Source organism: Marmota marmota, unplaced genomic scaffold (genome assembly GCF_001458135.2).
Source record: "Marmota marmota marmota unplaced genomic scaffold, marMar, whole genome shotgun sequence".
NCBI lineage: Eukaryota > Metazoa > Chordata > Mammalia > Rodentia > Sciuridae > Marmota > Marmota marmota.
Window position 1 is genome coordinate 544,977 of NW_025999949.1, and position 22,357 is coordinate 567,333.

Consider the following 22,357-nt stretch of genomic DNA (forward strand, 5'->3'; position numbering starts at 1 on the left):
TTAAAAGTCCTAATAAGCAGAGGAGACCAGGTAATAAATTCTAAAAACAAACCCCCCAACCAGAACAAAGAGGCCCTTAAAAAAACAGTCCCCTCTCCATCTTCAGATGTCTTTTGACGGGTCTTACGTATTTCAGATGTCATATCTGACTGATTATGACAATAGTCATGTCTGAGCTAATCTAGGAATTTTAAATATCTATAGAGATCCCTATATCACTTGATGGCTTAAGTTTGTAGGTCAACTCTTTAGGGACCTTGATTTCCTCCTAAAATAGTTTGCCTGGAATTGGAGCACCACATGGCTATAGTCCTGTGGTCTGAATAGCCAGGTCTCCCAAAGGGATAATTAATGGAGGAGTTGAGCACACTGTTCCATTAGCTTCTGAACCTCAGGATTGCAAAGAACTTAAAGGTCATCTAACTTAACCACCATCTGATTTTAAATTATACTTGAACACAAAACAAAAGCAAAACTAGAATTATTTATTAAACTGCTAAATAAACTATCTTTCTATAACCCTTATATTTTCAAACACCAACTGATTAATCACTATTGTAACTGCAAGCTGTTTCTAAGCTGATGTCAGGTACTTTGAAGTTTTTTTGGCGGGGGACTGACGAGGATAGGTGGAAATGAAAAATTGTAATGCAATTTTGAAACATGCAATTCTAATGTTATATACACATATAAATAGAAAGTGCTTATGTATGCACAGAAAATGGCTAAAAAAAAACCCCTACATTAAGATACTGTCAGTTGTTATCTATAGCACTGGGAATATCTGTAAAAGTGTACATGTTCATTTTTTAAAAACTGGGAAATGCAGAAAAACCTGGAAAGAAAAATTAAAATCATCTATAATCTCAATACTTGCTCCCAAATCATTTTTAACATTCAGGTTCATCATTATTTTTTCTATTCATAAGTATGAATGTATTATAACATGTAAATTATATGGCATACACTACTTAGAACCTATTTTCCATTAAGATTAAATATTTTCTATGCCATAAAGTATTCTTCTAAAGCCTGACTTTTATTTGCTATAAAGAATGCCTTTGTATGAATGTATAATTTATTTTGACAATTCCCTATTTTTGGATATTTGAATTGAATCCCTTTTATTTTACTATTACAGTGAGGCTACAGTGAATATTTTTGAACATAAATCTATCACTCTGCCTATTTCCTTTGGAAAATCACCTGAAGGGAATTACTGTGTTGACAATAAGACAGTGAGGAGGCTTCTAAAAAATCCTGATAAACTGCCTGGCAGAGAACACCAGGCATACTGTTGTACTGGGCCCCATAACACAATTTTTAATATTTTTTTCTTTATATCTTTCTCTATTTTCTTAATTTTCAACAATAAATATATATTCCTTTCATTATTCTCACAGCACCATTTTCCTACAACATATAGGCTGGCTCCGTCTTGACATTTGGCCCTTTCAATGTTTTCTTAGTTCCTCATCCCGTTCCACAGACTTCCTAGATGGCCAGATCCTAGATCAGTGTCTCCTTCTTAGATTCATCAATATTTCATTTGTTTATTTTGCTTTGACAACAAGAATATGCTATGGATAGAGCAGGACTTCCCAGCCTTCCCAGCTTCCTGCCCTGCCAGAAGAACTGTGGTAAGAGGCTTTGGATTCCTCTAAAAAAGGAGACCACAGACTGCAACAGAGCTTCGGACACCCAAACGAATACACAAACTCTCTTGTGAAGACTGAACATGTCTTTTCTTTATCGCCTCCTCACTGTATTTCTCTGGCCTAACTGAGATTTTGTCAACATTTTTAAATTGCTGAGAAAATACATTTCAAGTGTCCTCATCACAAGATACGGTAAGAATCGAGGTGATGGATATGTTAACTAATTTAATTATTCCACGTTGTAGTCATAAATCATAACAGCACTTTATATCCCATAAATTCATACAATTATAAGTTTTCAATTTATGATTCAACACATATATAAATACACATGTACATATATATGTGCATATATAAAGAGAGAAAGGAACTCACTAGAAGCCAGCTTTTTTTCTTCCTGATTGTTCTATTTCTTTTTCAAATTCCATTTTCATCTGTCACACGATAAATATTACAGCAACAATAAAGAAAACACCCTACATGTGCTTTCCTTTCCCTCATTCCCAGGTTTTGCCTTGTGTGTGCTTTCACTCACACTGCAGGTGGGTACAACGTCGTGGGCTACTTCTTCCATTTTATATGACACTAGACATGTTTTCTTCAAGGTAACCACATGGTTTTCATAATTGTTTTTCCTTGTAAAGTCATTAATGCCCACTGTGAAATACTCAAGCAGCAAGAGGAGCACAGTGAAGAGTAGATACCTTGTTTTCTCATTTCTTATAGTAATGAGGACACCTCTGATATTCATCATTAAGTTTTTTAAAAATTAGAAATGGATAAGCTTTAACATGACTTTTCAGCACCTATTGAGATAATTACACATTTCCCAGGTTTATTGTGACATCATTGAAATATAAAATTGATAAAGTTAAGGTATACAGTGCTCTATATATGATATACTCTACATATCTAGTGAAATGATTATTACAATTAAGTTGGTAAACCCATCTATTGCCTTTCACAGTTACCATTTGTGTGTGTGTGTGTGTGTGTGTGTGTGGTGAGAACATTTAATATATACACTCAGCAAAATTCAAATACACAATACAGTATTGATAACCACAGCAGCATGTCATACATCAAATCCCCAGAACACATTTGTCCTATGACTGAAAGTTTGTACCATCTGACCAACATCTCAATATTTCCCTTTTGACTCATTAACATGATGAACTATAGTAATGGATTTCTTAAAGAATCATACTTTTTTAGTTAATAATTCAAACACTTATAGTGTGCTCACTGGGTTTAGCTAGGTAGAGTATATGTACTATAAAGAAAAGACATGTTCTATATTCACAAACTTAATCTGGCAAGGAAGGTAAGCTCAAAGATGATGCATTAAACACATATATAGAATGTAAATACAAGTTGCTGTGCTAAAAAGAAAAAGAAGCAGTTTCATTAAGATCACTTGGTCATGAAGTATGATTTGCTCTGGATTCCACTTGCTAATATATTTCACTTGGGATTTTTCCATCAATAGTTGGCAGTGAAATTAGTTCAGAGTGTTCTATATTTGTATTATCTTCTTCAGATTTGGGATCAGTATTTATCTGATTATAGTTTAAAAAGGGAAGGCTTTCTTCTAATGTCCTCAAATAGTTCCAGTAACATCAGAATAATCTGTTCCTTAAATATTTGAACCTTCGGAACTGTCTAGACCTGGTTCTTTTTTAGAATGTGACTTCTTAACAACCCCTGTATTTCTTTCATAGTTATTTTCTTTAAAAAAATAGTTTATTTAAGTTTTGTATGTTAAAATGAGTAATTTAAGTTTTATTAAGTATATATGTGTGTACATCTCTCTTTCCATTCATCTGTCTCTCATTTCTATTTCTGAGTATCTGTGATTTTTTTTCTTGATGGAGGATCTATTTTTAGTTGTCTTTTAAGAACTTGTTCTGGGGTGTATTTTTCAATTCATTGCTTTTCTGTTTTCTATTTCATCCATTTTCGTCTTTATCAATTGTTCCCTTCTGCCTTCCTTAGCTTTATTTCAGTGTTTTTTTTCTAACTTCTTGAGCTGAATGCTTTGATTTACATCAAAAGCAATTAATTTCCTCTGAATACAGCATTAGTCATTACCTACAGTTTAAATATTAAGTGTTTGCATAGTAATTTAAAAAGTTATGTGCTACAATTAAATCTTGCCTTGCCCAGCTGCAGTTTAAAAGTACTTTTTTAAAAATATTTATTTTTTAGTTGTAGTTGTACACAATACCTTTATTTTATATTTTCTTACGTGGTGCTGAGGATTGAACCTAGGACCTTACACATGCTAGGCAAGGGCTCTACCGCTGAGCCACAACCCCAGTCCTAAGAGTACTTTTAACATTTCCAGGTAGGAAGGTTTTACTGGTTTTTATTTTTGTTATTATTTTCTGTTTTTATTTTACTGTGACATGAGAATGTGGTCTGTATTCTTTCAACTTCCTGGAATTGATCAAGGATTATTTTGTGTGTGGCCAATTACATAATCAACTTCTGTAAATGATACACAGGCAATGGAAAGAAGGCATATTCTCTGTTTCCAGGATTTGGAGTTCAATACTAGAGATTCTAATATGACTTTAAGTCCATGAGCTAAGTCTCTTCTCCCCTTATATTTCTATTTATACATTTTTTGCATCTTTCTGCAGATTTTCCTTAGGATATTATGTATGATGTTCTTCTGAACTGATTGATTACCCCCATTTGTCACATTTAATGTTTTCCATCTTGATTGATACACACACACACACACACACATTTAGTTGTAGATGGATACAATACCTTTATTTTATTTATTTATTTTTATGTGGAGCTGAGGATTGAACCCAGTGCCTCATACGTGGGAGGCAAGTGCTCTGCACTGAGCCACAATCCCAGCCCTTGATTTTAATTTAGTAATCTCTTAATCCCTTTCTTCTGTTTTCAACCTGAGTTACCTTGTTTTAGATAAAATTGATGTACACAGCCAAAATATTTAACAACCAATAAGACCAGTGGGAAAAGGTGGGGGTCTGAGGCCCCCTGCATTAATGTTTAGTGCTAGTCATGGCAGGGGTAGGGTTGGTGAAGAGAGATCAGTGAAGGAAGCACCCTAGAGGCCTGACTGGTAGCTGTTTCGAAAACTCTCAAAGAGCTGTACCCAGGCAAATGGCTGAATCCAATTTCAGAATCTTTTTCAATATCCATTTGAGAGTTTCTCTGAAGTTCAATTTGAGAATCTTTCTTTTTTAACTATGTAAACTTATGCCATTTACATTTATGCTCATGATTCATAATTTTCTAATTTTATGTCCTATTTAAAATTTACTTTATTTTCAATATTTTCCTATACAATATACATTTTCTTTTTGTTATTTGCTTTTGTTTTCCCTACCTGGTAACTTGGAAAGAAAATAAATATAGAGTTCCCTTGATCAATACCATACTTGAATTCGTTTCTAAAAGTAACTCTCTTAAACACAAATCCTCCAATACAAAGGAAAAAAACTAGTTGATGAGATAGAAAAATGAAAACCCCAGTGCCTAATTTACATGGGGCTACAGCTTGTCCAATGGTATAAGTATAATCTACAGTCATAGAAAACAATACATAACATATGGATCATCTTATTGGTAAAGAAGACGTTAATAAAGGGTTATAAATAAAATTTTGAAAAGGGGGGCTAGGTTTGAGGCTCAGCGGTAGAGCGCTCGCCTAGCATGTGTGTGCCCTGGGTTCAATCCTCAGCACCACATAAAAATAAATAAAGGTATGGTGTCCAAATACAACTAAAAAAAAATGTTAAAAAAAAAATTTGAAAAGGGAATTTCCCAAATGTTTAGCAATATCTCCTTGTGTTGGTATGTATGAGTGTGTGGGGTGGGGGGAAGAGGGAGAAAGGAGGGACAATAAATGAAAATATAGTGGGTTATCTAAGTATCAGATTTCAAATCCTATAAGAAGTCTCTGGTAAAAGAAGTAAAAGGGTTGGCAAACAATGAATAAAAGAAATATGGTATTTAACAAAATCATACTGCTTATGTTTATGCTTCATTTTAGCCACATTTTAAAGTTTTTAAAAATATGTAAACAGGACAGATCTTGTTAACTTAAAGTTTAAATTAAGTTTATTTTAAAAATCTTTTTCAATTATTTGCTTCAAAACAATTTGCAAATTTTTATAGAGTGCATAAAATTACCAAGGAGTAAAAGTCCGTAAGTGTATTTTGTCAAGAATTAAATATGTCCCAATTGAGTATAATGGGCATGCAAAGTATAATCTGAATACTTTAGACTCAACTTCCTCTTATAGGTCAGAGTTGAAAAATAGAAACAGTCAGAAAGAAATAGAATGCTCAAGTATTTCCTTCAAACTTCATTAATGACTTAACATGGATTAATTAGAATAAGAACACAATATATTCCCTTACCTAAAAGTGCCACCAGAGTAAGCAGAATCACCATATGTGTCATTCCTTTTCTTTTAAGGAAATATAGGAGAATGCAGAAAATTAATATTTCTAAAATCTAGAAATGAAAAAAAACAAGAGTAAGTTATTCTATGCAAAATCTTCACAATGCCATACTTCTTTCCTTTTTTAAAAAAAAAAAATTTAAAATTTTCTTTCTCTTTTTGATTTCCCAACAGTTTCCATGAGCGCTGAGGGTGACTGAAGTTCCCAGGGACAATAATAAACCTACAACAATATAAGGAGCTCAGCCATCCAGATCCAGAGCTTTCACACGGCCAATCCACCAGTGACACCCAAACCTAGCTCTCTAGGCCTCACCTTGCTGAGACTACTAGACGTGTCCACGAGTGTGTTTAGTAGATACACCACATGGACACGGGCAACACTTAAATCTTGATTTCCCTACTTTCCAACTTGTTCCTCCTGGGGCCTTTGCCCATATGTTCAATGACCTCACCATAATTTCTGCTGTACAAGCCCAAAACTCCTTCCTCTGCCATCCTTCTCCCTCTGCCATGTTCTCCCTGGACTACTGTAATAATCTTCTAACTTGTCTCTGATCTTACTCTTGCTTCTCAACAAGCCAGCCATTCGGCAGCCAGAAGATTCATTTACACATATAATTGGGATAATGAAATACTTAATTTGCAGAGGAGAATATGTATGATATACACTTTGGGTATATGTAGCAATATGTCAAGAATTCACGTGCTTCTGCCCAACCTAAGAAACAGAACCTACCGATACTCTGGAAGTCTCTCTGACGCCCCAGGAACCGCTGCACTGCACTTTGCATTTACCCTTCGCTTTCTTTCTTGTTTACCACATTTTTACATATCCCCAAAGACCTTGTTTATTTTCACATGTGCTTGGACTTTATCCATGTGGGATTATTTCCCTTGCTTGCTTTTTCACTCTGCATTATGCTAATGAAATTCATCCAGGATGATCCAGGAAGTAAAAATAAAAATTGATCCAGTCATTCCTTTGCTTAAACTTCTTTTGTTTTTTTCTATCCCATGTAGATTAAAATCCAAACTCTTTACTGGATCACAAAGACCCAAACAACTTTTTGGACCCAAGTTTGTACCACTTGCTTTGGGATGGTCCACAAAGGCCGGTCAGAAGGGCCCTTGTTTTCTTTTTCCCTTATTTTTATTTGTCCGTTTTGCTCTTCCCTCCCTCCTTTCCTTCCTTCCTTGTTCTCTGCAGTCCTCAGATTTCTCCTGCCGTTGGGCCTTTGTACTATTGTCTGCCAAAAACACTCTTTTCCTTGATCTTTGCGGATGGCTTCTTCTTAGCGCTGAGCTAGAATGTCACCTCCTCTGAGAGGTCTTTCCTGACTACTCTGATCTAAAAGAGCCAGCCAGTCATCCTGCCACACCCACAGTTTTAGGTTGTTGTAGCCAATATGTCATTGCCTGGTGCTTTTCTTGTTCATATATTCTATGTTTCTTGTCTGTCTCTCCCACTAGAATGCCAGCTCAATGAAAAGAAGGACCTTATCTGTTCTGTTTGCCACTCTATCTGTAGTGCCTAGTACACAGTCTCGTAATAAATGTTTATGAAATTAATAAATAAATTATACCTTATATCTATTATAAACAACTTGCCAAATAAAGAGAACACTGTCTGATAAACAGTGTTCCATAAGTAGTAACTGAAATTCTAAAATTTTCCTACCCTTAAGAAAACTCCAGTGTAATTCTGAAATTGTTTTATTTTGTTTTAATACTAAAAACATTTTTTTTGTAGCCCTTAAGATAACCAGAAGCCAGGCTATTATTATTTTTTTGATAAGAGATGGGATCTCTGGACTGAAATCAAATGTGAAGTCTTAAATTTCTGAAAACAGACAAGTACATCATTGAATTTTTACTTAAAAAATCACTGGAGAGGATTGCATTTTACTGGCAGAGCCCTCTCTAAATCTAAATAAATCTAAATCTAATAAATCTAATTGTTTGAATTCAAAGTTTTGCTTGTTGATTTGTGTTTTCCTTTAATCCTCTGTGGGCATGGGAAGCCACAGGACCATATCTTACTCATTCTAAAAAGCTTCTCATCTAATATGGAAGATTAGATCATCCTTTGGACTTTTCTTCCCCTGATAAAGTAAGCCAATTATTTTCACTATTTTTCTTTTTTAGTAGGACTCATTTGCCAGGCCTTTAATTCAATTGAGTGGTGCTACAAAAGCTATTAGAGTGCCATCTCTTTGCCTTCCCTAAAGCGGCCATCAGAACACTGGGTGTCCCAATCGCTGTGCACCTCACCACCAGTTAACAGGCTTCCATTTCCCACGGATACAATCACAGATTGTTCCCAGCAGCGCTGTATTCGTTGCTGGAGGCCAGAAAGCTCTTCTTGCACTAAATAAAGCATGGAGCATGGGAGCTACATCTAGTTGCACTCCAGCTATTAATTTTTTGGGGTGGGTGGGTAATGAGGGTAATGGTTCCAAGCTCTAAAGATCATGTATGACCTTTTTTTTTTTTTTTTGCAAATTTCATCTCTATGACTTCAGAAACATAAAACATGAGTTCTCGTTATTCACAGAATGACTATAGTTGACTTGGATTCCACCTTGTGCCAAGGGATCACAGGTCCCAGGAATAAAATATTCAAGAAGTATGAATTAATGTTTATTCTTTTTATATAACTTTTTTCCTCTAAAATATCAATATTAAAGAAGCTGGAATGTCACAGGTTGCTGTGCCCCAAGAAGAGGCTGCACTGCTGACTGCTATCTCTGAGGTTAGAAATAACAACAGGTCCTACTGTGTGCCCACTGCATGCTGCACACTTTTCTCTAATTCACGGCATCCCGACAACCTCTTTAGGAGGTAGAAACTATAGTTATCCCCACTTTACAGGTGAGGAAATTGAGGGTCAGGGGTTAAATGGATGCTGCCCCAGTAGGCAGCATAACGGCTCCCCAAAGAAGTCCATGTCCTAATGTCCAAAACCTGTGGCCACATGATATTTATTATTATTATTATTATTATTATTATTTTGGCTACATGATATTACATGGAAAGGGGCTTGGCAGATGTGGTTATGGTTATGGAACTCGAGGTGGGGAGATGATCCTGGATGATTTAAGTGGTCCAACATGATTACATAAGTCTGTAAAAGAAGAGAAGCTTCCCAGCTGCAGCAGACAGCTGCCACATAGGAAAGATGGGAGCCAAGGAACACTGGTGACTCTAAGCTGGGAAAGGCAAGGAGTCAGATTCTCCCTTGGAGGCTCTGGCAGGGAGCATAGCTAGCCTAGCAAGATCTGAGTAAGACTTCTGACCTAGAAACTAAAGTCATAAATTTGTGTTATTTTAAGCCACTAAATTTGTGACAATTTGTTATAGAATAATAGAAAAAAAATTCAGGTTCTGTTACCTGAAATCTTTCCAGAGGAATGATTTTTTTTTTCCCCCCTTGGGTAATAGGGATTGAACTCAGGGACCCTTGATCATTGAGCCACATCATCCAGCCCTATTTTGTATTTTATTTAGAGATAGGGTCTCACTGAGTTGCTTAGCTCCTCATTTTTGCTGGGCTGACTTTGAATTTGTGATCCTCCTGCCTCGGCCTCCCGAGCTGCTGGGATTACAGGTGTGCGCTACCATGCCCGGCAAGGAATGGAATCTTTGGGAGGAATTTTCTGCATTGATTTTGGGTTTTCTGGATTGGTTCTCTAGTCTATTTAGATTTAGAAGCACCAGTCACCCTGTTTTCAGTGGCTTAAAGGGCTATTGCTATTAAGGAGTGAAGTGGAAAGGGACAGACACAATTTCCTTGTTGGATGCTCCACTTCCAGTATAAAAATCCAAGCATGAGTTTACCTCCTTTTCTCTTACCAAGATTTTTCTTGGAAGCATAGCCCTTTGATGCAGCATCTTTGTCCAAAAAGAATGGGCCTTGCAAATTCTCTCCTAGGCCAAGTTTGGACAAAGACTTGATCCTTGGTAATCAGTTTTATTAATTCTGCATAGAGAGGTGTTTAGAGAAGTGTGTTTGAATGTGTCCCCACCTCCCCCCAAGAGGAGGACAACTTGGTTTTGAATCCTGGCTCTCCCATTTCATATTTATATGACCTTGGGCAAGTTACTGGATCTCTCTAAGCCTCAGGTTCCCCATCTGTGAGATGTAGAGGATAATCGTGCCCCAGGTACAGGATCATTAAGCAGATAAAACATAAGACTGTAGTCGGAGCTATGCACAGTGCTCAGCTGCTCCATGAGCACGGTCTACTGAGCTGCAGAAATGTCTAATGGTGCAGACACACAAGTACTATTTGCATCCAGAAAATAGAGCAAAGAAACATCAGGCAAGAGACAGCCGCATGTCTTATAAAAACATGCAGCTTTCGCCCTTCAGGTTTTAAACACCTGACAGTGAGTTGTGAAGGAGCTTTGCTAGAAAGGTTGACTTAATAATCAGCTCTGAGGTATAGGATTACCCCAAATGACAGGTTTGGCCTTTGCTTCTGCTGATTTAATTTTTTGTCTGGAGGAGCTAAAATGAGCACCATGCAGATTATTTTGTGAAGGATTTTATGTTAACAACAGAGGTTTCTATTTGAATAGTCTGTTGGAAAATCTGGGTGGGCAAAATGGCCATGATGAAGCCTGCCAAAGAACATGAAGTAATTGGGGCTTGGGGCTACATTTCCTCACGTGGACTCTGCAGAACATGTTAACACGAATTACTCAAAAAGGCCCTTCAGAAAAGGGCTCCTTGGTCAAATAAACTTAGGGCATACAGGACTAACAAAATCAAACCTATCTCTTTCCTCACGGACTTCTGGCTTTTAATCTGCTGACAGAGATGATGGATTCCACAGAGGGACCTGTTATGCCATATCTCTCTAAGCCAGTCTGGCCTTGAATCCACACTCATTTTTTATTTTTGGCAAGTATCAATGAGGGGAGCTACCCATCTGAGGCAGACAGGTAGGGAGAGGTTGTGTTAGTGGGTGATAAAAGGGCACTTCATTCTTCTGCTGCTAGCTGACACCAGGCTGCTCAAATCCTCTTGCAAAAGAATGCTTGATTAGAGGTCCTGGGCCTTGTGGCTGCGAGGTTTCCAATTAGTGGAAACCTGAAGGTAAAACAGACACCCATCTGTCAGGCAACACATAAGGTAAGGGATGGTATGACCCTGCCTGTAATACCATTTACAATCCCTGTTTTGAGGAGTGCAAAGCTTATTAAAATATCAAATATTTTTATTCATTTTGTAAGTTAGTTGATCAGTCCTGAAAAGCAATTCTGGTGCTGTATTTATATGCAGTGTAATTACATAAACAGATGAATGATTTGTCAAAGAGTAGTCTCAATTGTGTAATTATGATCTTTGCCGTCATACTTTGCAGAAAGAGTACAGAATCTGTCATACCCGATGATTAAATGTTAATTACTTAGATGTTTAACAGATTTAAATCAAACTTCCTCTTAAGATCTCTGTATATAACTAATCACCCCCAGAGTCTTCAGAGAAAAAAAAAAACATATGATGGATTAAATTCTACATTACTATAACATGAACCTATTACCCTTAAAGTCTAATCCAACATCCAGTGCTGTTCCATATTACAGACTTATTTTGTGCTATTTTATAAATACCTAGATTTAGCTACCTTTTTTTTTCCTGTGTGGCCTTTTCTTTCAAATATACTATCTTATAATTATACAATTTTACTGAAGGGTGGATCTATCCTGGTACTATAAAATTCCTGCTATAGGAATTCCTCTCTGTAACCAAGGTGTCTAGTCAGTTGAATGGATGAGTGAATAAATAAATGAATGAATTTAAGAGTTGACTCTGGAAAATGACAAAGTTTAATTAATTTCAGAGTATTTTTGTGGAAATATAAGGTTTAATAAAAAGTGGCTTTGTTCTTTTCAAATATTTTCTCTGGTGTTAACACAAGATACATCATCATGAAGCAATGCAGTTTATTTCAGAAATAAAGCTTGATCTTTATTCTTTAATCTCCAAAGGATTCAGCTAAGGCTATTAATTTTCTGATCACAGGTTATGTCACTCTTTTCTTACTGGATAAAGACTGTTTTGCCTGTAGGCAGAAAGTAGTAATGTGTTGGTAGGACTTCAAGTCTGGACTGTCATGAAACATTCAACAAAGTTTAAAGAACAGAAGTAAATCACAGGGATTAAAACTTCTAGTGTGTATAGCTGATCGATGAAATCTGATAAAGAACTGAGTTTGGTGGCAGGCAGGAAAATGAATGGGTGGGGGAAGACACGATGTACGAATGACCTCGGGAAGGCTAATCTGAGTCGGGAAGCCCAATCCTAAAGGTTGGGGTTGAGGACAGGGGCTGCGGGAGGCGGTAAGAGGTGACAGAGCTAGGGAAAAAATAAAGTCATGAGAATGAAAATCAGAGACATAACACATCAAGAACAGGTGTTTAACTAGGCAGAGCATTATGACTGACAGCTGACTAATTTGTTGACCAATAATGATTCTTCCCTGAGGGTGTGCATGGTCTACTGGAATAGAACAGAAAGGAAATTAGGTGATTAAAACATAATGTGTCATACAGAGAGCCCAGAAAATGGAGCAACTATCTTGGAAATATGCTCTTTAACAGAAGATGCCCCATCTGAGCTGTGCCCATGAGGGCAAGTTTGGAGGGAGTTGCAAGGGCATGGAGACAGGGTTCCAAGGAGCTAGGACTCTGCTGGCAGAGGGAACCACAGACACAGTGGCACTGCATTATGTGGCTAAAGTGCACTAACTGAGCAGATCTCTCTTGTAGGAGAATACTTCCAGTCACGGTGTTGAGGATGAGCAACAAGAGGACAGACAAGGGATGTCTGAGCAAGGGATGATGAAAGCCTGAACGGATGCAAAGGCAATGGAAATATAAAAGAAGGGTCAAGTTCAAGAAACCTTAAAACATCCAATAGGATGAGAGGTAGAGTGGGGAGTAAAGATGTGGAAGAAGTTATGTGCAGCTCAGACTTCCAGTATTGGAAGCAGACACACAAAATATTGGAGTGAGAGAGTTTTTTGGGAAAAGGCATCGGTTCAATTTCAGATAATTTACATTTGAGAAACCAAATATCCAAACAGGGATGAGTAATAAGTGGACAGAAGAGAACACAGGGCTGGAGCTTAGGAGAGCTGGGAAGGACAGGCATGTCTGGATTTGGAAGGAGGGGATTCTAGAAGATTATGGGCAGACAGCAGATGCTGCACAAAGTTCAAGAAGTGTCAGGAGCAAAAAACGCAATTCCATTTGACAAGATGTGGGAGGGATCTACTAGATTGTAAGGAGAGGAGCGAATGGGATCTGAGAGAGTGGACAGGGTTGGCAAGAGTAGACAAGCTATCTGAAAGCATCTTTTGATGGTGAAGGGAAGAAGGTAAATAGGAAAGATTGTTAAAGGGTGTATAGTTTATGAGGAATTTTTTTTTTTAAAACAGAGAAAGTTAAGTATCCTTAAAGAGTAAGAGAAAGTAAAAGTGAAAGGGGTAAAGAAGTCTTTCCTATAGATAGGTCTTTATAGGAAAGATCTAAGAATATTTGTCCCAGTGGTCCAAATTATACGTCAGAGATAGTAAGATACATAGAATTCATAGACTAGGAATTGCTGCTGTATTACCTGAGTTACACTTAGATCAAAACTAGTAAACATATTCCTGCAAATGCCAAGGTCACACTTTTAAATACTAGGTATATCAACTAGGATCACACTTTTTACTCGTTTTAAAAGCAGAGGAGTATACCACACAGCTTTTTGAGGTCATTTCTAATCCTAAGACCATACCTTGCCTTTATGCTTTGATTCTATTTATTGAATTCACAATTATTTTACCAATCCAAATCATGGTTAAATGCTCAGCAACACTATCTCAGTTTTCTTCTTACTACCTGCCTGTTCTAGAGTATTTTTATTCTCCAATCTTAGTCTGTAACAAGCTACATATTAACCATTTCAATCATGTTCTCTCTTTACAATCACCTGATAACAATCACTGTATCAAATAAAGCACCCCAATTAATAGCTTCAAATGCCTGTATCAGCTCTTTTCATGTTTTCTTTACATGTCTCTCGGGATCATACTTGCTCATCTCAACCTGTTGCAGTAATTAAATAGGACTTCTTGGAAGATGCTTCTACTGCTGATTTAGTATTTCAAATACTTTGGTACTGCTCAAAAAGATTTTAATTTCAATATGTTTCTAATGCTGAGAAGAAAAAGTCATACTAGCTCTCCAACATCTGCAGACATCAGTGGTCTAGATAGTATCACTTCAGGAATAGTGGAATTTTAGAATTCTTACCACATAGACCAGGAACTGCCAGCCAACAAAGTAATACTGTATTGTTCTTGCTGAGACAGCCTGAGTTATATTTGGAGCAAAATTCACCAATAAATATGTTCCTGCAAGTGCGAATGTCATACCTTTAAATAAAACAGAAAAGACAAAGCCAACTGAAAAGGGACACTTAAAACTTTTTGTTGACTCAGACATTACCTAGAGACAGAGCATTACTTGTAAAAGTGCTGGCAGCCCCTCTCTATTAAAAATCTGATTCATCAAGCCATCCTGTAACATCACATGTTCACCAAATGGCATGACCTTTACAGGGGCATAAAATCCAGGGATTGGATGGGCCAGAAAATAACTTCTGGTTCTTCTCTGTTGTTTCAGATGAGTCCTGGCCTCTCTGGAGCTTTCCTCAAACGTGGAGAAGATCAGAACATGTGCACATGGGCATGGGAAAACACATCTCACCTCCATCCACCTAGATCTAGATCTCAGAGCCTAGAGGACAGGCAAGTCCACCACATGATGACCTGCCCTGCACTTGAGCATCTCTGGAGCCCCTACACTCGCCCTAGTGATTTCACACTGTGAGACTCCGGTAAAATGAGTGCCTTAATCACTGCCATCTATTGGAGTTGGTTCAGCAGGAATAACAACAGGGCTGCTGACGTTGCTGCCGAATTTTAATTATTCTAATTTAGGACTGAGGGTTGCAAGGTTAGCTTAGTAAAAATGCATCACATCATCAACCCAATGACAGGAGTGTGTTCCTTAGCATCACTTAACACTATAGAGGAGAGAGAGTGGCATGGGAGGGGTGGCTGCTGGAGGAGGGGGAGGACTTGTCTTTTCCAATAACACTGAAAACAGCTTTCTTTTCTTTCTTTCTTTCTTTTTTTTTAAAAAATAAATAGCCATCTAAGAAAAACTAATAAAAGCAGCATTTTTTTTCAGTATACCTACAAACAATTCAGCTTGTTTTATCACTGAGATTTGACACCGTGGAAATAATTTACAGGCAGCATTGATTCTAACCGGAGACAATTTGGTTTGTGTATAAAATCTCACAGTTTGAAGGCACTAATTTCTCATTTCTCTTAACCACATGATTTAGGTTTTGAACTCCAGTTTCTGAGAACAGTGTTTGATTTTTTTTTCACGCAAGTTAGACAACACTTATTTGTAGAAGCTACAAATAAGTTTTCTCTAATTTTTTATGTAATATTTTGTGAAGACAGAGATTAGATACATAATTTTAAAGCTATTTCTAATGAGAACTTTTGGAATGAAAAACAATATACATTATTAAATATTGTAATAAAAGCAAACTAATAAAAGCCATACACAAGAACCTGGAGAAAAGTTATTGGTCAGTTATGTTCTTTCTTTGAAAGAAAAAAAAAGATTATATAAGATAATTATTCCAAATTAAGCTCAAAGAAGAAAGAGATTTTTAAAAAAACAATTTTCTAAACTTGGTAAAGTAGAATCAATCAATTTAATTAAAAAATACACTTTAATCAGTCTCAGAGACTTCCAACTGCTTCTTTTGGGAAATCTGTATTTCTTATTTATATTAAGCTCCTCTACCAGATTTGATCTCCTCTAACAGAATCTAGCATCAATAAACTTTCCTGTTTTAATTTCATTCTGAGTTGGTAACACAGGTATATGGTACAAAATTCCAGATACAATGAAGGTGATCAGTGAAAAGTTAAATCTCTCCTATACCCTGAGGCCACCAGTTCCCCTCCCCAACATTAACCACCACCACTGGGTCCTTAGGTTTTCTTTTCAGGGATGTTTTATGCATATGTGAGTGAGTGTGCATGAGTTTTGTCATTTTATACAAATGATAGCATATTATATACACTGTTTTGCATCTTGCTTTTTTGTTTTTTCCCCACTTAACAGAACACCTTGGAAGAGATGCAGGGCAGTCTCATTCTTTGAGGTTTACATAGTATTCCATTATATGATATGATGGTAGTAGTATTTAACTTAGTTTTCCTCAATATTATCTTTGATTTACATCTGTGTCTGTGCACATCTCTATCACTATGTCTTCATTGCATTCTGAAACTAAAAACAAAATGGCTGATGATTTTGCAATTTTACTTTCAAAGTCACTTTTTACATAACATTATTTCACTTGAGCCTCACATCACTGTGAGTCTAGTAACTCTACTAAACCCATTCTTTTTCTTGATAATTTTAATTTCAGCTACTCATGACAATTGCAAAAGCAGTTCTAGATAGCTGTAACAGTTGTATGCTTGTTTATTTTGTGCCATTTGCATTTTTAATGCAATTTACTATCCCATGTGCATATTTTCCAGAGGTACTTAAAAGTGTTGAAGATAGTCATGTGTACTTCCTTAAATAAATTTCCTTAAAGTTTATCTATATCTATATTTTACTAAAAGTGGCATGGAATGTCAGTTCCTGCTATTTTTATTTCAGTGAAACCATAAATACTCTTTTGGAGGACACAGATTTCTAACTTAGAAAACTTGCTAGTTTATCTTCTTTGGCCCTGTTACCCAAAAGAGTGATATGGATATGTAATATCCCAAAGAAGCAGGCAGTAGAGATATGCTTCTGGCCCACAGGAGTGGTTACAATTATGGTCAAGACTTGGATTCCTGCAAGTCTCATCAAAGCTGAAACTGTCTCTGAAAAATTCAAATTTCATTGCAACTTGCTAGCCAGAAGAGCTCCAGCAAATTATTGATACAGCTGTAACTGGATGAGTCTCCCTGATCTCTAGGTATGAATTAAGTCATCATATCTTCTAGATCCCAAGAGGCCAGTCTGGGCAGCTGAATATGCTTGAAACTCCCCTGGAGGCTTGATGCGACACAGTACCTAGGATCAATTCCCTCGGGATGTTGACTGTTTGCCATGAGTTAAAGGCCATCTAAGTTCAACTTAAAAATTAATCTAAAATAGTATCCCTAACGATATAGCTCAGGATGATCAGGCACTGTCACTGGAACTGTTTATAAGGAGTCAGTGGAAGGTATGGACAGGAAGGAATCATCGAGCATCTTCTGACTGCTTAGTGAAAACTTTGCCCCATTGGTCTTAAAAGGAACTGCAATGAAGGAAATGATCCAATTAACAGAACACAGAGAAGCAAATATGGCAGCACTATGTTTCCTCCCCCAGCTAACCTTGGGAACTGGTGTATGAAGCACCAAGATCTGGATATTGGAGATGGCCCAAAACAGAGCAGCTGGGCACTGTGGGTAAACTTCAGGTGGGAGTCCATGTCTGGAGCTGAACACTACTCACCACTCAAGGAAGTGCCTCATCTTTCTCCCTCACATCCCAACCTGCAGCAATTATGTTTTCTGATCAAATATGATGCAAGTTACTTAAAAGTTGACAGTGGAGATTCCACATTTAGCTTGACAGAATATACAAGCAATGAAACTTTCTTGTATAAACTTGGCCTATGTGCAAAACAGGTATACAAGCAAAACAGGTATACAAGCAAATTCCTACACTATTTATGGTAGGTGTATACTAGGTATCCTGGGAGAGAATGTACTAAGGCAAGGTAATCCTTTTTATTAAGGTGATATTCTTAGAACTATTGATTTCATCAGCAAGTATGGCCAACATGATTGTTTTATTATGATCAGCATAATATTAAAATATGATAATAGAAACTATATAGCTAATACTAATAAGCACAATTCTATATTCTAATTTAATCCTTATAACAAATCCGTGAAAAACTATGACAGTAGTCCCCCCTTATCCACAGTTAATAAATGCTAAGGCCCCCAGTGGGTGCCTGAAATCTCACATAGGACTGAATCCTATGTATGCTGCTTTTTTCCCTATGTCTACCTACCTATAATAAAGTTTAATTTATGAATTAGGCAAAGTAAGAGATGAACAACAATAACTAATAATACAATCTAATAATTACAATATGCTTTAATAAAATTTATTTAAAACTTATGAATTGTTTATTTCTGCAATTTTCCATTTAATATTTTTCAGATTGTAGTTTACTATGGGTAACTAAAACCACAGAAAGTAAAACTGGATAAGGGGAGGACTATTGTTTACTATTATGTAATTATATTATTAAAACATACACTGTATATGCCATACAGTATTCAATATGCATGATATTTAATGTATAATCTTAAACTATTACTATCTATATTTAACAAATGAGGAAACTGAGTCACAAAGAGAATAACTATTTTGCTTGGGGTTTTCCAACTAATATGTTGAGAACTTGGATTGGAACCTAGGAAGTCTGTTTTCTGTTTCATTCCTCTGCCTCTTGTATGCATTAAGGGGTAGGGCTGCTGAATGGAAAGCTCAAACTGTCATTCACATGGTAGTCTAAATGAGTAGAGCCCCCCACAACTGTACAGATCACCAACAGGCCAGAAATAAGGAAACGATTCCTTCCGGCAGAGGTCTCTGGGGTCCCTGACTAGTCTCACATAATTTTGGGGGCTCTAATGTTCATTTAGAAGAGCATTCCCAAATTGGTGTTCCCTGAAACCAGTTTTCAAAAGGTGGAGGCCTCACCAAAAAAGGCCCAAATGAGTCAAATATTATTTGGGAAGAAGCAAGCTAAATGAATTTGAGTAGTTCTTTCGCTAGAAGACCTCTCAGATCTACTAATGTGTTGATGTTCACATGGATTGCATAAGGAGCATGTGGTTGTCATATTTCCAAATCATTTTTGACCGTTTATATTTCCCTGAAGTAGTGCTTTAGGGAATATTTTCTACTGTGGGAAATACTTGACTTGTAACTGGCCTGGCTGTGAGAATGCAGCCCTTGTTTCAGGAGGTGCCTGGTCTCCTATTGCAAAAGTCTCCCGTAGACACCTGTGGACAGGAATGAAGTATAAATGTGTTCACAGGGAACCAAGCCTAGAATTGGGTTCCTCCTGGTGCTGCTGTTTGCTGGCACCTCCAATGAGCTGATTCCCCTCCCACCCCCCAGGGGGTGGGGTGTCTTTCATTTCAAGATTGATGTGCAGGGCTGGGGGTGTAGCTCAGTGGTACAGCACTTGCCTCGCATCCAGGATCGATGATATACATTTCTTCCTCAATTAACATCCTGTTTTCTATACTAGTTTTCCCTTTCACTAAAACCTGGAATCTCCTTGAATCTTGAACTCACTCCCCAGTTGGATGCCAAGTAGTATTAACTGCCTATTTTATAACTTGACCTGACTTCTGGGAGCCTCCAGAGTCTTAAAATAGTCAACTAACCTCACTCCAAACAAAGTTGATTCCTTCAGTCCTCAAAATAAGTACCTTGGTTAACAGGAAACCAGTCACTGCTCTTTGGGATACCAGAAGTCACAGAGTAGACTGGACTGCTTAACTCCAGACATTTGGGACAACCCTCCAATAAATGCAGCCATTCCAGACTCCTCGAAGGAACCCTAGACTGGGAAGTCTCAGTGATACAGGGAATCCAAATGGTCCTGGCTCTGCCATCAGAAAGGCTCCCATTCTTGAGGTATCTGAAACCAAAATGTCCACTCTGTCCTTCCAATTAGAAATGATGCTTCATTTGGCTGCAATACTCTTCTAGATTCTGTACCCAAACCACAGTGATCTCGGGTGTGTGAGAAGGAAGGAAGGAGGTGGCCTTCATCTCGCTATTAATCCCTTGGCTTCCCATCTGGGGAAACCCTTTGTAGGTGACTTGAAGTAATCCAGTTCCTGGTCTCTTGGGGAGTGCTGATGAGTTAGTTGACTGCAGTTTTTATTTCTATGATGACATTATCTGGGCTCAAATCAACAAGGATCTCAGACTATTAGGTTTGAGACTTTTGATGACTGGGAGAAGAGAGAGGAAAATATTATAGTTTTTGGCTGGTCAAAGGGGAGAGAAACCTGGTGCTTTTAAAAAGGAAAAATAATCATTAAAATAATTTAAAATTATTAATCCACTAAGAATCAGAGCAGAGTCCAATGCTTGTCATTGAGTTAATAATAGTTGGCGATTCCTTTCAGACATAGCTTTTGTGAGGTCATTTTTTGAGGCTAGTGGTGAAAAGCTTCATAGCCACAGAGCAACATTTGGCAATAAATTAGTTCAGCTTGTTTCCACATGGCCCCCAAATCTTTATTTGTTCCATTGTGAAAAACAAACTTTCATTTTCTTGAAGCAGGGAAAAATAAATGATTTTTCTTCTCACATTTTGACAATTTAATTTTTTAGCATGCTCATACGTTAATCTTTAAGAAACACCAGTAACTACTCTTTTCCCTGTTTGGTTTTAGACCCTGTAAAGGGGGAAAAATGCATTTTTTGCTTTTAACAGAAAGAGCTTAATTTTCTCAAGGCAACAGCAATAAAGGTCCAAAGGAAATATATTGACTTAACACATTACTGAACACAGTTGGGTAAAAGTCCTTCCCTGGACTTCTGTAAGTATAAAGTGATCTTATGATATTGCTTGTCAGAGGAAAATGTGTGAAATATGTGACTAAATCCTGTTTTATTGTATGCCACTGATTAAAGGCAAGAACTGATCACTTTTAACTGTTGTATGAAACAAATGTGATACAAGTGATGTAGCCATATTCCAAAAACATTCAGTTAGAAAGGGATAAAATTCCCAGAGTTCTGGGAAATGTTACCTGGACTACTAAAGGTAGAAAAATATTCTAATTCCTCTGATTAACTAGCAGAGCACAGTGGTGGTTGCTGCTGGTTGTAAAAGTAATAACAGGAACAGCTAACATTTTGAGTTCTTATTATGGAATAGGCCATAATTTAATCCTGTGAGGTAGGTAATATTAACCTTCATTTTAAAGATGAGGAAATTGAGGCTTATAAGAGCTTATTTTATTAACTCTGAAAATAATAACTATGAAAATAACTTATTTATTAACTCTGAAAAAGTCAAACAGTTCTCTGATGCTGGAGACTCACCCCAAACCATTATGCTACAGTTTTACTAGGTGGACACTGTTAGAATACTGGCCCATCATGCACCAGTTAGATGGCTCTTTAACCTAAGTTTCAAATTTTGCTTCTGGAAATGGGGTGTTCCTACATTTAAATGAGATAATCCATGAACAGCACACCATAGTACCTGGCAAGAATAAATGTTCAAAAGATGTTAGCTGTTTTTAACATATAAAAATTATTAAAGAATTGATTTGAAGTTTTACTTTGTTTTCTTGGTGTGTGTGTGTGTGTGTTTCCCCATTTCTTATTGTTTTAGTATTACCTCTTGGGAATCTCTTGGATATGAAGGTGATCATAGTAATCATAACAATCACAGTGAGAGAGTTTTACAGTTCTCAAAGTGCTTTTATGTGAGTAATCCAATTTGATTTTCAAAACACTTTTATGTATTTGTCAGCAAACTGAGGCTTAGAGAAGTAATACTTATCTATATGTGGTTGGCCATATAGTAAAAAGCCGAAGTTGAATCCAGATTCAAATCCATTAGAGTGAATTTAATTAGATCCTTTAATTTGTTAAATTAATTTGTTGTTTCTAGTAATGTTTAGTTAATCTTGGATTTTTTTTTAAAGTACATAAGCAAATCATCTGTACATACTGATATTTCCATCTTTTCCTTTTCCATAGTTATGAGTTTTTCTTATTTTTCTCCTAATCCTTATAGGTAGCAGATAGTACAGTTAGTAAACAGACACTTACTTTGCCACTGTTGTACCTTTGTGGACGCTCCCTGGATTAGTCTCTCTATGTGCCCCCTTCATGTCCTTGGATGTGGCCTATGCCTGTCCTATTCAGTAGTCAGGACTGATTTAAATGTTGATATAAAAAATTCTCTCTGATCTTCAGAGAGATTACGTCTCTTAATTCTAACCTAGTGGTTCTCAATTTGGCATAATTGTGTCCTTTAGGGGCACTTAGTAATGTCCAGAGACACTTTTGATTGTGGTAAGTGGGATAGAGGGTGCTAGAGAT

At 36.9% G+C, this 22,357-nt stretch overlaps 1 protein-coding gene across 1 annotated transcript in view; it reads right to left on the reverse strand.

Annotated features, from left to right (window-relative positions):
* The window catches only part of Nipal2 (NIPA like domain containing 2), a 56,084-nt gene that overhangs the window by 12,763 nt on the left and 20,964 nt on the right, over positions 1-22,357 (reverse strand). Inside the window, exons 4-5 of the mRNA XM_015486264.2 lie at positions 14,423-14,544; positions 6,066-6,162 (exon numbers count right to left, since the gene is read on the reverse strand). Coding sequence (XP_015341750.2) covers positions 6,066-6,162; positions 14,423-14,544 — 219 coding nt within the window. The remainder of the gene's footprint in view (positions 1-6,065; positions 6,163-14,422; positions 14,545-22,357) is intronic.